The sequence below is a fragment of the Vigna angularis genome, chromosome 1 (assembly GCF_016808095.1).
Source record: "Vigna angularis cultivar LongXiaoDou No.4 chromosome 1, ASM1680809v1, whole genome shotgun sequence".
NCBI classification, from domain to species: domain Eukaryota; kingdom Viridiplantae; phylum Streptophyta; class Magnoliopsida; order Fabales; family Fabaceae; genus Vigna; species Vigna angularis.
In genome coordinates this window covers 42,912,550-42,927,063 of record NC_068970.1, presented here as the reverse complement: position 1 = coordinate 42,927,063, position 14,514 = coordinate 42,912,550, and the positions used below count along the sequence as shown (strand labels likewise).

Here is a 14,514-nt window from a genome sequence, read left to right as displayed (position 1 = left end):
TCTCGGTTGTTGTATGCTTCTCAACGGTTACTCTTCAAAATAAGTGGCAAGTGGTGGCTGCAGCTGTTCCAACTCCAAGCTGCTGGATTTTGTAAGCTCCATCACCGTGAAAGGGTGGTCACTCTCTTCTTTACTGGACATTGCTTCTTCACAAAGGCTGGACGTGGCTCCTTCATTTCTACGTGGCCCCTCTTGTTATTCCAAATGCTTTGGTTGATGCTTGCCAAGAGAATTGTCATATGGGGCCGTGTAACTTGCTATCTTCCAAATAATAATGTTGTTGAGAAAACCGTGAGGTGCGGTGCAAATGTGGCAGCTTATTTTTTTCACTTGTTAATTGATGAAATCAATGAGTTGCAAGGTGGAATGTAAGCTGGATGTCACTCCAAATCTGCTGCTCCCTTACGTGGCAATTGTCTCCAAATGGTCATGAACTTTTGCCAAGCCATTAAGTAAAAACCGTGAGTGGTGGCAAGACCTCTCTTCTCTTCAAGCCTCTTTGGCTTCACTGCTGTTGTGCATCATTCTCTGCTTCACGTGCTTCTAGCCTTGAACTTCTTCCAGCTTCTACAAACTCTAACATGCTGCACCTTGGACTTCTAAAAGAAATTGTAATGTGCTTCTCCCAAGTGTGCAGCCGTGAGCTATCAAGTGGTGACCCCTTCTCTGTTATTCTGTGATGCAAGGCAAGATGCAAGCCAAAATGAATGGAGAAAACCGTGAGCTTCCCTTCATCTGCAACACTCCATTTATTCTCATCCAAGGTGGCTGCTGCTGGAACGCTTCTTCTTCAAACTCAACTGCTCCAAAATGCTTGAAGCTGCCTCCATTCTAAGCTGCTATCATGGCCATGAGCTTCTTTCTTATGGGTAGTGTTGGACGGACATCAGCTCCTAAAGGGGAAGGGGGTTCCTCCGAGAAAAGCAAGTGTGCCACACTATTTTTCTCCCATAAATCCAAAACAATATTTAAAACAAAGAGGAAGAAAAGGAGTGTGCCCTCTCTTTGTACGTGCTGCCTCCACTAATTGCCAAACTCCTCTTTTAGGTGGCTAGACTTTTCCATGACCCTTGCTGGACATTACCCAGGACTTATCAATCAAAGAATAAAAGTTTATGATGTGTGGAGTGGAAAATCACGTATGGACATAAGCTTTCAATGTGGTCCCCTCCTTTAATTTCAATTGACCTTGTATTTTGTCCTTTTGTGTTGGCTATCTATATTGTCGTGGCTACTCTTCTTATGTGGCTTCAAGTCCATTTGTTTTTTGTTTTTCACAAATGAAAACCACGTTCCAGCCAACAAAAATGTGGTTGCCCCAATTTTGTTTAATGTGTTTGGTGCTACATCTTGGAGGTAACCGTGCACTTCTTTCCCATTTTATAATTGATTTCTCTTTTGTAAATAAAAGAATTTGATTGCTAGGTGCCAAACGTTCCATCCTCTAGGCTCTATTCTAAAGAGAAACACAGTACTCTTTTCCCCTTCCAGCAAAGAAGCAACAAAAGGCTTTGTTCAAAAACTTAAATGGTAAGCTTGTGCATTTTATTTCCAGCCGTGAAAATCATTCAATGAGCCATGTACATTTCCAGCAATATGGTAATTTTCTCCCAATACCTATGACTTCTACTTACATTTATACTTTATGGTTTGCAGGTGTGTGGCACCTTGATCAAAGTCTGCTTCATCATGCCGCTTCAACTTGGATAGTCTTTATTATTAGTTATCGTTTATATTTGCTCTTAGAATTTAAATTTTTTTCCTATGTACTGAGATGTGAAAACTTGTAGTGTTATAGTGTTGTGGCAGCAAGTATCTTATGTAAAAGACTACAATCATATTATGCAATATAATTTGATATCTCCTTTTCAATTATCCTTCTCCAATAGAAATATCAGTAGTTAGTTTGACTTGATGTCATGAAAAATTTCATAAACTGCACCACAATGCAGGAGAGTAATAAAAAATCATATGAAATTAGCACCAAAGCAGATCATAAACTGCACCATAATTGGTTACTGGACAGCAGAAAATTCGCCCTTCGGAAATTACCGAAGGCTTTTGTCCTTCGGAAATTACCGAAGGCTTTTGCCCTTCGGTAATTACCGAGGGCTTTTGGCCCTCGGTAATTACCGAAGGCTTTTGGCCCTCGGTAATTACCGAAGGGCAAAAGCCCTCGGTAAATGTTAGCGACAAAGGATTTACCGAGGGCTCTTTGGCCGTCGATAAGCCTTCGGTAATTACCTTTTACCGACGATTTTGGGCTGTTTCCGAGGGCTTTTGGCCTTCGGTAATGCCCTTCTTTTTTGTAGTGCTCGTTTTTCAAAGTTTTTAATAGTTTCCGTAAAAAATGAAAAAAAAATATGAAAAAAGGGCATGAATGATCTTAATAAGAAGTGATTATTGGAAAGAATTTGAAAACGATAATTTACAAAATTTTAGTGAAAAAAAGTGATATTCTTAAAGCGATACAAGAAATAACAAAAACCAATTATTACTCTACCCTTAAGCATTTATACGATATTTACAAAATAAAATAAGTTTAAGATACTTGATAAGAATGGTTGGGAAAAAAACATATTGTCGTTAGATATCACTTCTTTCAAACTGAAAAAATGTAGAAGCAACAAAGTCAATTCCAAGGAGCAAGTTTATTTCATTCAGTTGTAGACGTCTTGGTGCCAACAATTTGATGAAGAGAGTTTGAGAAGTAATTTCTGGATATGTTTAAATAGTTATGATTTTGTTTACGAATTCTAACTAAAAATCATATTGTGTAATCACTAGTACAATAAGAAGAAAAGACACCGGTTATTTTTGTTTATAGGCATCGATTCTGCAACCGAGGCATATATGGCCGAGATAAAAAGGTAGGCTATATGTCTCGGTCACGGACCGAGATAAAACAAGATAGGATTATGCCTCAGTTCTTAGATAACCGAGGCAGTAGTGTGTTTTTTTATCAGATTTTAGGACTCGGTTCATACTGTCATATGCCTCGTTTTACTTTATCAGGTTGCAAATGAAATGGTAAAAACAGCATATGCACATCCTGTTTTCAATTATCAGGAAATTAACAAAGTGAAAGGTGAAATAATATGGTAGCAAATCAGTGAGATTCTCAATTGATACCTGCATTGTTTCAATTTTTGAGGTTGAATCTGAATGTCAGAGGATAGAGGTTCCAATATGCACACAAGAAAACCCAAAAAATTATTAGCAGGAAGACAAGAAAACCCTCGCCACCGTCACCGGTTTCCTCTGCTCCCCCTCCTTCCATGAATCCTCCGGCGTTGTCATCCCCTCCGCCTTCCACCCTCACTCCTTCGTCCTCGGGTGGTTCTCTACTCGCCGCCGATCCGCACCGGGGTCCAGTGGTTCAAGCCCCGTTCCTCGACGTCGTCAACATCAACCCTGCTTTCCGCAGCCACTACGGTGGCTTTCAACCCCACCTCGAGCCTCCCCGCACTCGACTGTGGGCTCCGTGGCTCCCCAATGGATGAAGCTGGTGACGAGAGGCTCGCCCGGACGAAGCAGGCCGCCAATGACCAGAGGGAGCTTGACGGACGACGGCAACACTGTCTTGACCACGCGACGGCAAGGCAGCAACGAGGAGGTAGCGGCGGTGACATTGTGGACGCAACGGGAAGGGAGCAGCAGCAAGGCAACAACGAGGAGGCAGTGGTTGGATGGCAGCACTAGCATCTAGATCTTGCGCGATAAAAGGAATCACGAAGCAATGCGAGAACACTGTAGCGGCGGCGACCACCTATCGGCGACCCTGTGGTGGAGACGATGATGGAGCGCTTGGATGCAGCGGGTCGCTTGGATGTAGTGAGAGAGAAGAAAAGTGAAGAACTTTTTCTTGGATGTGGATGCAGCGAGAGAGAAGAAAAGTGGAGAAATTTTTTCTTGGATGCAACAGAGAGAAGAACATTGCAGCAGTAGGTAAGGTAACTGTGCAGTAGTAGGTGGGGTAACTTGCCTCGGTTATACCTTTAACCGAAGTAATACACTTCCACTGCCTCGATTCCTTCCTCCAACCGATGCCTATAAGCAGATTATACGCTTCGGATAGTTTCTAACCGAGGTAATATGACTATTATGCCTCAGTTCCTGTTGAACCGAAGCCTATAAGTTCACTCAAATTGCAATACTGCCACCGCATTTATATTTGCTTCGGGTTTGTGCAAACCGAGACCTATTAGCCACGTTAGAAAGCCTTTTTTTACTAGTGAATTTTTTATAAGGGTGAATTGTATGCATTTTCATAAGGGGAACAATCATGCTTTTCCCAATTAAGGGGATCTTATCAAAGATCACATGTTGAAGTCAAAGTACTTTCAAAATTTAAATTTTCCTTATGTAGTATTTGTTTAAAAATCTTGAAACATTTAAAGGTTAATGTTGAAGGAGAACTATTAGATGTTTCAAAAAAAAATCAATGAAATTATTAATATATTTAATGAGATTTAACTCTTCTCAAGACGATAATAGCGAAAAAAATGTTGATGATGAAGGGACTCCTCTAGAAAGCAAAGTCATTCAACATGAGGCTAGACTAATTGGTAGTTAACAAGACACTAGTAAAAAAAGGATTTTAACTCGCGCATTTGACATCAGTTTAGTTGTAACCGGAGAAAAAAATGACGCGGTGGTATTTTTGTAATTATCGCAAACGTATGTCTCGGTTAAAAAAGAATCGATGCCTAAAACTGGTGCGGTGATATTTTTGTAATTACCACAAACGTATATGCGTCGCTTCGAAAAGAACCGATGCCTAAAACTGGCGCAATGACATTTTTGTAATTATCGCAAAGGTCTATTACCTCAATTGTTTAAAGAACCGAGGCATAAAAGAGCTGCAATTTTTATTTTTTATTTTTTTGAGAGGGTTTAGGCATCGGTTCTTTATAGAACCGAGGCCGTAGACCCTTAGTGCCTCGGTTAAAAAAATAACTGAGGTAATAACATGTGTTTAGGGTTAAATTTCGCGAATAAAGACAGAAGTTGTGCTGCTCCTCTCTTTTCTCCCATTTTCTTTCATTGGCGAGAGGGGGGCTTCCTTCCTCTTCTCTATTCCAATGGAGGCGCGACAGAGGGATCATCAATGGTGTGATGGAGACGTAGCGGAGACACGACAGGGACGCAAGGGCGTGATGGTCGTTCTCGTACTTCTTCTTCTTCTCTCCTTTTTCTTATTTCGATTAGGTTGTTTTATGTTTGATTGATTCTCTGTAGGAGTAGTGATGTTTGATTGATTATCTGTAGGTGGTGGTGGGAGCGCGTCGTTCTTATTCTTTGTTCTTCGTAGTTGGGAATCTTTGATGATGGTGGTGTGAGATGAAGCGGTGGGCGTTGATGGATTGTGGCCAAGGGCTAACAACTCACCTAGCGAATGGTGAAAAAAATACCCCTCTACTGCCTCGATTGGATTTGAACTGAGGAAAAAGCACACACCTCCTTGCCTCGGTTCAGAACCAAGGCAAAAAGCATACCCCTTTTTGCCTCGCCTGTATATGCCTCGGTTGCAGAACTGCTGCGTATAAGCGAAAATAACTGTTGTCGTTTTTCTTTACTTTACTAGTGAGAAGATCTAATTATCATTTATTGTATTGAATATATCCTTCTAATAAGAGATAATAATATGGGATGAACCACACATGTTGTCTGCTAACTTATTTATGTTTGTCTTACATAACTAGTAGTCTATAGATCTTAATATTATGTTTACTTCAATTTTATTGTTAATAGTAAAATGATGGAGTGCAACAAATATGCAAAATATTAAAATAATATTATTATTTACAATATTTGTAAATGTTTCTTTTTAATATTTTTGTTTATGTAAATTTACTCATGGGTCAATTATTATGTAAGATGAACCAACAAAACTAACCTACAATTCTTACATGAGACAAGCTAGAATAGCCTGTTTTTTGCTGGCCAAATGTGGGGTAGGCAAGCCTAGTTCACTTTTGTGAAAAAAATGTGGGATGGGTTAGCCTAGTCCACTTTCTATTAGAAAAATGTAGGGTAAGTTAGTCCACATTTTCATCTTTACTTCTAGTCAACAAGGGTATCCTATGTATCATTTTGAGCAATTGTTGTTCTCACACATGGATATGAAAGGAACTCACCATAAATTTTGTGTAGTTAAATTTTAATATTTAGATAATCAATTTGAACGATTTCAAGATCATACCACGATTTTCAATTTGATCATAAGAATTAAAATTTTGTGCTTTAAGTACTGTGTCTCTTTGGTAGTTAAATATGAGGAGTTTGATGACATAAGTGTCAATTATTTTATAACTCCACCATAATGAATTGGTTAAGCCAATAAAATTGAAGAATGTAAGATCGAATGAATAAGATCATGAATTAAGAATGTGTTGATTTTTATTTTTATTTTTTTGCAATGGTTTATAAGGTTAAAAATCTTGATCTAAGTTCATGTTTGATTTTGTTTTAATCATTTGCTAAGGTGGAAAGCTTTTGAAGTTATTTAGATGTTTTTAGTTTTTAATTACATTTTTAATACATTAAAATGTATTTTAATATGTTAGAATATTATAGAATCAATCAAAATGATTATTGAGTCAATTGTATGTAAATACTAAAATTAAAAAGTTGTAGTATAGACTCTACTTTAATCATTCAAAACTAGATTATATCCACTTATATACTGTAAATTAGTTTTATTTCTAGTCAATATGGGACTTCCAACATACTCAAAAAATCGGCTTGTAAGGTGAGGTTTGCACCCATGTTAAGAAGTGGACTTTAAGCCTAATTCAACCCCACAAAACCAGCTTGTATGGTGAGATTTGCACCCACTTATATATTATAAATTGGTCTTATCTCATGTGGAACTTCCAACAAGTATATAACTCATTTTGCATGTCTTGTTATGACCAATTAGAAATGAGATTTTAATCAATTAAAATCATTTTCAAGTGATTTTATTACATTAAAACATAAGTTTAGCAAATTAAATATTGAAAGTTCTAAAATAAGCTCTATTTTGAACTATATTAAAGAAGTTTTAATTGATTAAGGTGAATCTCATATATTAAAATAATCATATACACAAATCTAAGGTTATCAAAGTGAATTGGTCTTGCTCACATGGGTTAGCTCATTACAGTTACACTCAACCCGACTCATTTATTAGTGAATTAAAAATTTGATAATCCGATTCAGTGTAATAGAGCTTGATGTATTAGTAAATTTACTTAATTTATTTATTTATTATAGTACAATAAAAATGGATTGACCTGATTGTTTTTTATAACATTAATCAAAATATTCACCTATTTTACAAAATATTAATATAAAAATAGTAGTTGAAAATTAAAGTTTCAACATGCAAGTAAACAAACAAATTAATTAAACACCTAAAATATTTAAAAACTATTGAACAATATTATAGTATTTTAAATCTTACAAATCCATACTGATATGAATACGATACAACACCTTATACATATGATCAAATAATATATATAATTGAATTTTCCATGCAGCATAACATTTATAAGTGCAACTCCAAATTTTGATTAATTTAATTGATGCATATATATACAAGAACGTGTTGCCATTTGTCTAATCATAAAGGCTATTTAAATCTTATCAAATACATTTGGTGTGACAAATAATTACGATACGATTTGATTAAAGATGTAATTTTCACTATACTTATTTTAAATAAAACTATTTTGATAACTTGTTATAATAATATAATATTTGGATTACGAAGACGTTTTTAAATGATATATAAATATATGTGTGCCTGTATAAAAAAGAAGATTACATAATTTGTATACAAAAATAAATTAGTTGGAAGAAAAGAAGCTGTTACAGTGGGATTGATAAGCATCGTGGCCGTACGCATTATTTAGTGACAGTCAAAGACATCTGCACAATATAATAACATTTTTAACCTCCAAGAACGGGTCCAAACTGAACTTCTTCCTGCATAAATACCGATCACACCTTTGGGTGGCATGCACCTTTAATCATGGCTTCAACACAGGTTAGTGACTTTGGGAGCTCTCATTCTGTTCTTGGTGTCATGGAAGTCGCCAACAAACCAGAAATGGGAATACCAGAAATGTATATTCGCCCACAACAACCTTCTATTCGATCAGATGAACCCTCTTTGCCAACTATTCCCGTTTTCGACTTTAAAAGCTTGCTGCATGAAAATTCCAGAGATGCTCAACTTCTCAAGCTGTACACAGCATGCAAAGATTGGGGTTTCTTTCAGGTTTCTACTTAGTAGTATAATTAGTGATTTGTTGCTTAGTTTTCCCTTTGCAGTAACTGTTTCTTTATGCAGGTGGTGAACCATGGTGTTAGCTCTGAACTGCTGCAGAAGCTGAAACATGAGGTTGAGAAATTCTTCCAACTTCCCATTGAAGATAAGAAGAAATATCAAATCAGAGCAGGTGATGTTCAAGGTTACGGAAGTGTGATTAGATGTAAAGATCAAAAGCTTGACTGGGGGGACAGATTCTACATGGTGATCAACCCAGTTGAAAGAAGAAAGCCATATCTTCTCCCTCAGCTCCCTCCATCACTCAGGTCTTCTAATCAAAAGTTAGAGTTTTTATCTTAACAGTTGACATAACATAATGAACATAAACAGATGTATATATGTATTTGTGAAGGGAAAGCTTGAAGTCATACTTCAAAGAACTGAGGAAGCTTGGTATGGAACTTCTTGGATTGCTAGGAAAAGCCATAGGAATGGAGATGAAGGAAGTGGAAGAGTTTTTTTATGATGGGATGCAGTCAGTGAGAATGACATACTATCCACCATGCCCTAAACCAGAGATGGTTGTAGGGTTGACCCCTCATTCTGATGCCACAGGCATAACCATCCTTCATCAGATGAATGGAGTGGAGGGTCTGGAGATAAAGAAAGGTGGGGTTTGGATTCCTGTGACCTTTCTACCAGATGCTTTTGTAGTTAACGTTGGAGACATCATGGAGGTCTGTCATGCTTTTCTTTACTTTTTCTTATGTTTTTCTTCCTTTATATGATTTATTTTTTATAAGATAAACCTTTTTTTTTTTTGCTTTAGATGGATAAAACAGAACTCAACATCATCACGTCAGGATTACGTACGGCAATCAATGAAAACGGTTTAAAATTTTATGGACAAATGATCGATACTCATAATAAAAACTTATTATGAAAATAATAATAATAACCTATATTTAATTAAAATTTAGATAAGTATATGATATTTTAAATATTTTGAAATAGTTTATGTGTGATCTTTGCAATTAATTATGTTTTCAAAAAGCTTTTAATTCAATTTGTTTGATGAATAAGTTTATTATAAGTAGTTTAGGTTCATGTCCATTTGAATTAGAAGTAGAGAGGGGAAAAGGGAAAAAGTAAGAATGGTACAAGTAAAAGAGAGATAAGGTAGAAAGAAATCAACACAAATTTTCTGCTTTCTTCTCTCATATTCCACAAAGATGTCTATAAGAAAAAAAATCGAGATATAAGATTTTAAAGCAAATAATACCTCATACGTCAGTGAACTAGTAAAATAGATAATATAAAATACGTATTAATTAAAATACGTATTTACTATATCCTTATTAGCATTCCTCCTCCCTTTCCTTTTTAAACTGAACGAATCAAAACATCAATTATGAACTATGTAGGGAGATGAAGATGAACAAAGAAGAACTTGATTGAATGAGTATATTAGTTAGATAGGTTAGAGGAACCTATATATATTACTTGAATGTGCAATATGCATGATATTGACTTGGTTTGATTACTCTAAATGAACTGTCAAGAATAATAAAGTTTACTTATCATAACGCTTATTTTTGAAATTGGAATTGGAATAACAAAAACAGTTACTTGAGGAGAAAGAAAGTGAAGAGTTCAGAAGTTTAAACTATAAGAAAAGTAGAATGGAAAAAATGTCTTTTTTAAAAAAAAAAATTTACTTCTAGAAGTCGTTTTTATTTTTATTTTCTTTAACGTTTCCTCAACTAATAAAAGAAAGAATATTGTTATCCATGTTTTCTTTTTACTCAATTTATTTTCTCTTATTTGAATCCACTTCAAAGGGATGGTTATCATAACAACAATGGATACAAAATAAAATAAAATAACTTTTGAAAGTATGTGTTTAATGCCTCAAAAATAGGAATGTTTTGAGGGTTGGAAAAAATAAAATGATTATTGTAAAAATTTCACTTAAGATTGCATTTATCTCTGCACATCTAAAGAATGATGTTATTCAATGTAAATGATAGAATGACCATATCCAGAAAAAGTGAAGCTTTGGGTGATGTTGCAGATTCTAAGTAATGGAGCCTATACGAGCATAGAGCACAGAGCTGCAGTGAACAAAGAGAAGGAGAGAATCTCCATTGCCATGTTCTTCAACCCTAGATTTGAGGCAGAGATTGGACCTGTCAAAAGCTTGTTAAATTCTGAAAACCCTCCCTTGTTCAAAACCATGCTCATGGAAGATTACTTCAAAGACTTTTTCTCTCGCAATCTTAATGGCAAGTCCCACTTGGACAAAATGAGGCTTAAAACTCTTCACTCCCTCAAACATTCAACTTAATATAACATATCCTCTTCTATATACTTTATCCATCATAAACTCAAATATTGCAATCAAAGTATATATATATATATATATATATATATATATATATATATATATATATATATATATATATATATATATATATATATATATATATATATATATATATATATATATATATATATATATATATATATATATATATATATATATATATATATATATATATATATATATATATATGCATGTATTTGCATGTGTATATATGTTCTAGATATGATGTGAATGCATCCTTTCTTCTTATCTTAAGTTTGAGTCTGTTGGGTACAAACAAAGTCCGACATCAGATAAAATAAGAGATGAACATGAGTTTATATATACATAACATACCTCCATTATTAAGAAGTCTTTTGGAGTGGTACCAAAAGCAAATCCGTGAGGGTCTGGCTTAAAGCATACAATATCTTATCTTGTAGAAATATCTATGTGTATTTAACCTCTAAACTAGATATAAGACCAAAATCATATTATATAAATAAATATAAATCTTAACTTATAAATTAATTTTATAGGGTTGAATTGTAGTTAAATGTTTTTTATGACAAATAAAAGGGTCGTCTTTTATCTTTCTACAATTTAAAATCAAAGTTTTGTTTTTGTTATATAACAACATATAAGTGCTTGTGTTGTGTCTAACGAAAGATCACACATGCAATCTCATACAATACCCAATAACATGTTTACGATGCTTTTTAATATGTGATTGAGTAATAAATATTTTTTTATTTCTAAAATAAATATTAATAATTTGACTTAAAATATATACTGTATATTAAAAACAATAATTTCAAAGTTCGAAGAAATAAAAAATAAAGAAAAGTTTAGAAACCAAAACTAAAATTGGATCAGTTTGTGTAAATATGAAGTCTTAGCATTAAAATATTTGTTCTCAAGTTTGAGTACATTAAAAAAGTTTTACATCGATCGATGTTTAAAATAATTTGTAAAACACTACATATAATAAAACTGTAATCCAAAATAAATACTTTCACTTGTAACAATTCTAAGTTTACGAAAATTTTAGGGTGTAATCATGTCCAATCCTTTTAATAAAGTATAGGTGAAAGATTTTTTTTTTCAACTCCTTGACATTTACAATGAGGCATGTTTTAAAAGAAAAACTTTTACATAATAAAATATACGAAAGTTTCAAAACAATACACAATAAATCTTTTTGTGATATTTTAGAGAAAAAATCAAATTAACATATATATATATATATATATAAGTGAAATATAAATATTATTATTTTTTATTAATTTTACAAAGTTGAATTAAGGACTATGGTATCAAAATATATTTTAGTAATATTATTTAATCTATTAATGTTGTTGAACTACATATAAATATTTAATTCCATATTTGAGAAGTTTATTCTTTAGTAGGAAGGATGTATTGAATATCTGAAAAATATAACTAAATTATAATTGAATAAAAATTTTACATTATATTCAATTTTTAAGTTAGACATAAAATCACTTTTAAGATTATTTTAAAAAAATTAATATAATAAATATTTTCCAAACTATTTAATTTATTAAGAAGGGAAATACTATACCGCAAAGAAAAACTTGAATAGGAAAAAAAATTATCTCTTTGTATTGCTTCATATATTTTATATCGCGTTAATAGTTAGTTGTTTCTTTACAAAATTATTGGCATGTAATATTATCCTATATTTTTATTAATAAATATTTATTATATTTGAAATAAAATAATGAATTATTACCAGCAAAGCTTAGTGGCCAACTCACGTCATTCTATTAATTAAATCTTCAATTTACACATGTTCAATATGTAATATTATATATAAAAGACTCAATTAATGTCCTCTTCGGACTATGCCAAATCTGAGGTTTTTAATTAATATAATGATGGACATAGATGATAAGACAGCAAATAGTCAAATAAAAGATAAAAGCATATAGTTTGATAAAAACAAATCAACAAAAAGTAATACTAATTATATTGATTATTATTTGAAAAGGAAGATGGTGTATTTTACCTCTAGTTGATTAACTTTTCAATATCCTTTTTTCCATTCATGTGGTATTTTATATTTATAAGAATTCCAAGTTGTTTTTGTTAAGTGACATTGCAATGTGGAAATTAATAATTATATAAATTTATTAGTTTAATTATATATATATATATATATATATATATATATTTGTTTTTTTTATTAAAAATGAATTTTGTGAGGATCTAGAAAATAGTTTAAAACTAACCATGGTTTTAAATATGACCGTCAATTATTTTATTAATAAAATATCAAACTATAAATAATTTTTTTATTAATCTTATAAAAATCATCATATTTTTATAACTCTTATATTATATGTTTTCATTCTAGATTTATGACCTCATTATTCATGTGTTTGAATATTAGAGATTGTATGAGTGATTTTTGTTAGAATTCTACACTTTCAATCAATTAGAACTAAAAGCAAAGTAAGTTTATTTTTTTGTACCTTTTTTAAATTAGTTAGTATTTTGAGTTGCATTTGGTCTTTAGTCTAATATATGTGAATCAAAATAGTTCAAAGTAAATATTTGTTTATATGTGACCATAAGGATGTGATCAAATCTTTAGTTGAAATTTTTTTTTTGTGTAATTAGGATAATATGTGAAAACTAGAGCCATTAGGAGCAACCTTTTAAGGATGACAAAATGGATTAGATTCGACAGGCGAACCCGCCCGCTTGTTCAAAAAGGGACGAGTTAGGTTGAGAGTGTTACTCCCTCCACCACCCCATCTTTTTCCTACACCTTTCCAATTTTTTCTAAATTCCAATCTTACTCTTTTTACTTTTATCTTTACCTATTTTACTTTTCATTTTTAAAACCGTAATCTCCTTTCACTTTCACTTTCACTCTTTCTCTCGTCCGCAAGCCCCCCATCCCCCCGCCCCCAACATTCACTTTCTCTCTTTCTTTTCATTTCCACATCCGTTAACCACCCTTCATTCTCGCCTTGGTGCGTTGCTGGTGCATTGGTAGTGCGTCATTCGGGACGGTGGGGGTTCGTGGCGGTGGTGGTTCGATCTGGTGGTAGTTCGATTCAATGGTGGTTTGTGCGTTTGCTCTCCAACAGGTTAGTGGTTGTTTCCTATGCTTGTATGCATGGTAGATGATAGATTGTTTCATGCATTTGGTGTTCGGTGTGTTCTGTGATGGTGTGCTGTGTTGTTGCTACTATTCATCCTACATAGTTGTGTGTTTTGGCATGAACGGAGGTCATAACGAAAGTCGGATATCTATTTGGCCTTCAACGAATACCGACATCTGTAGATGAATATGGACATCCGAATATCCCACTTCCATTGTGTCTTTTGGTTCTAATCCACTTACACCACTCACATTTAAGTTCATAGAGAATGATTATGTATGTGACAGTGTTTCAAGAGCATCTGAAAAGGTATCATTGTCATCATCCTCATCATACTTCACATTGGACCTTCTGTTCTCAACTATTTTTCTTTGTCTTCTCTGTTTTTCTCTCTTTCTTAGTTTCTACTTTTGCCACACTGACTTTGGACTTATTTGAGGACTTGAATTTATTTGCAGCTTTATTTTCCCTTTCTAATGGTTGTTTAGTAGCATTGGTTGAATTTCCTGGAGGAAGCCTTGGGCTTGGAGTGATTGAAGTGGCCTTGGGAGGATGAGGCTCAGATCCACCATTGCCCTTGTGTCTTCCAGGGATATGCTTCCAATTGAAAGGAACTACAACTGGTTTTGTTACCTGATCCAAGGTCGTGTCTGATTTGTGGTATGGAAGACTGTGACGTTTCTCTAGAATCTTTTTCCTTGCTTCTGTCAAGCACGGTGATGCAGCAGAAGCACGTCTCACATAAATGA

The 14,514-nt window shown here is 33.6% G+C and overlaps 1 protein-coding gene across 1 annotated transcript; it reads left to right on the top strand.

The window, feature by feature from the left end:
* The first annotated feature begins 8,033 nt into the window (after positions 1-8,033).
* On the top strand, positions 8,034-10,660 carry LOC108319715 (protein SRG1). The gene is made up of 4 exons (XM_017550941.2): positions 8,034-8,272; positions 8,345-8,589; positions 8,676-9,000; positions 10,338-10,660. Exons 1-4 carry the CDS (start codon positions 8,078-8,080, stop codon positions 10,608-10,610), a joined length of 1,038 nt encoding a protein of 345 aa, XP_017406430.1. The 5' UTR covers positions 8,034-8,077; the 3' UTR covers positions 10,611-10,660.
* Positions 10,661-14,514: the final 3,854 nt, after the last annotated feature.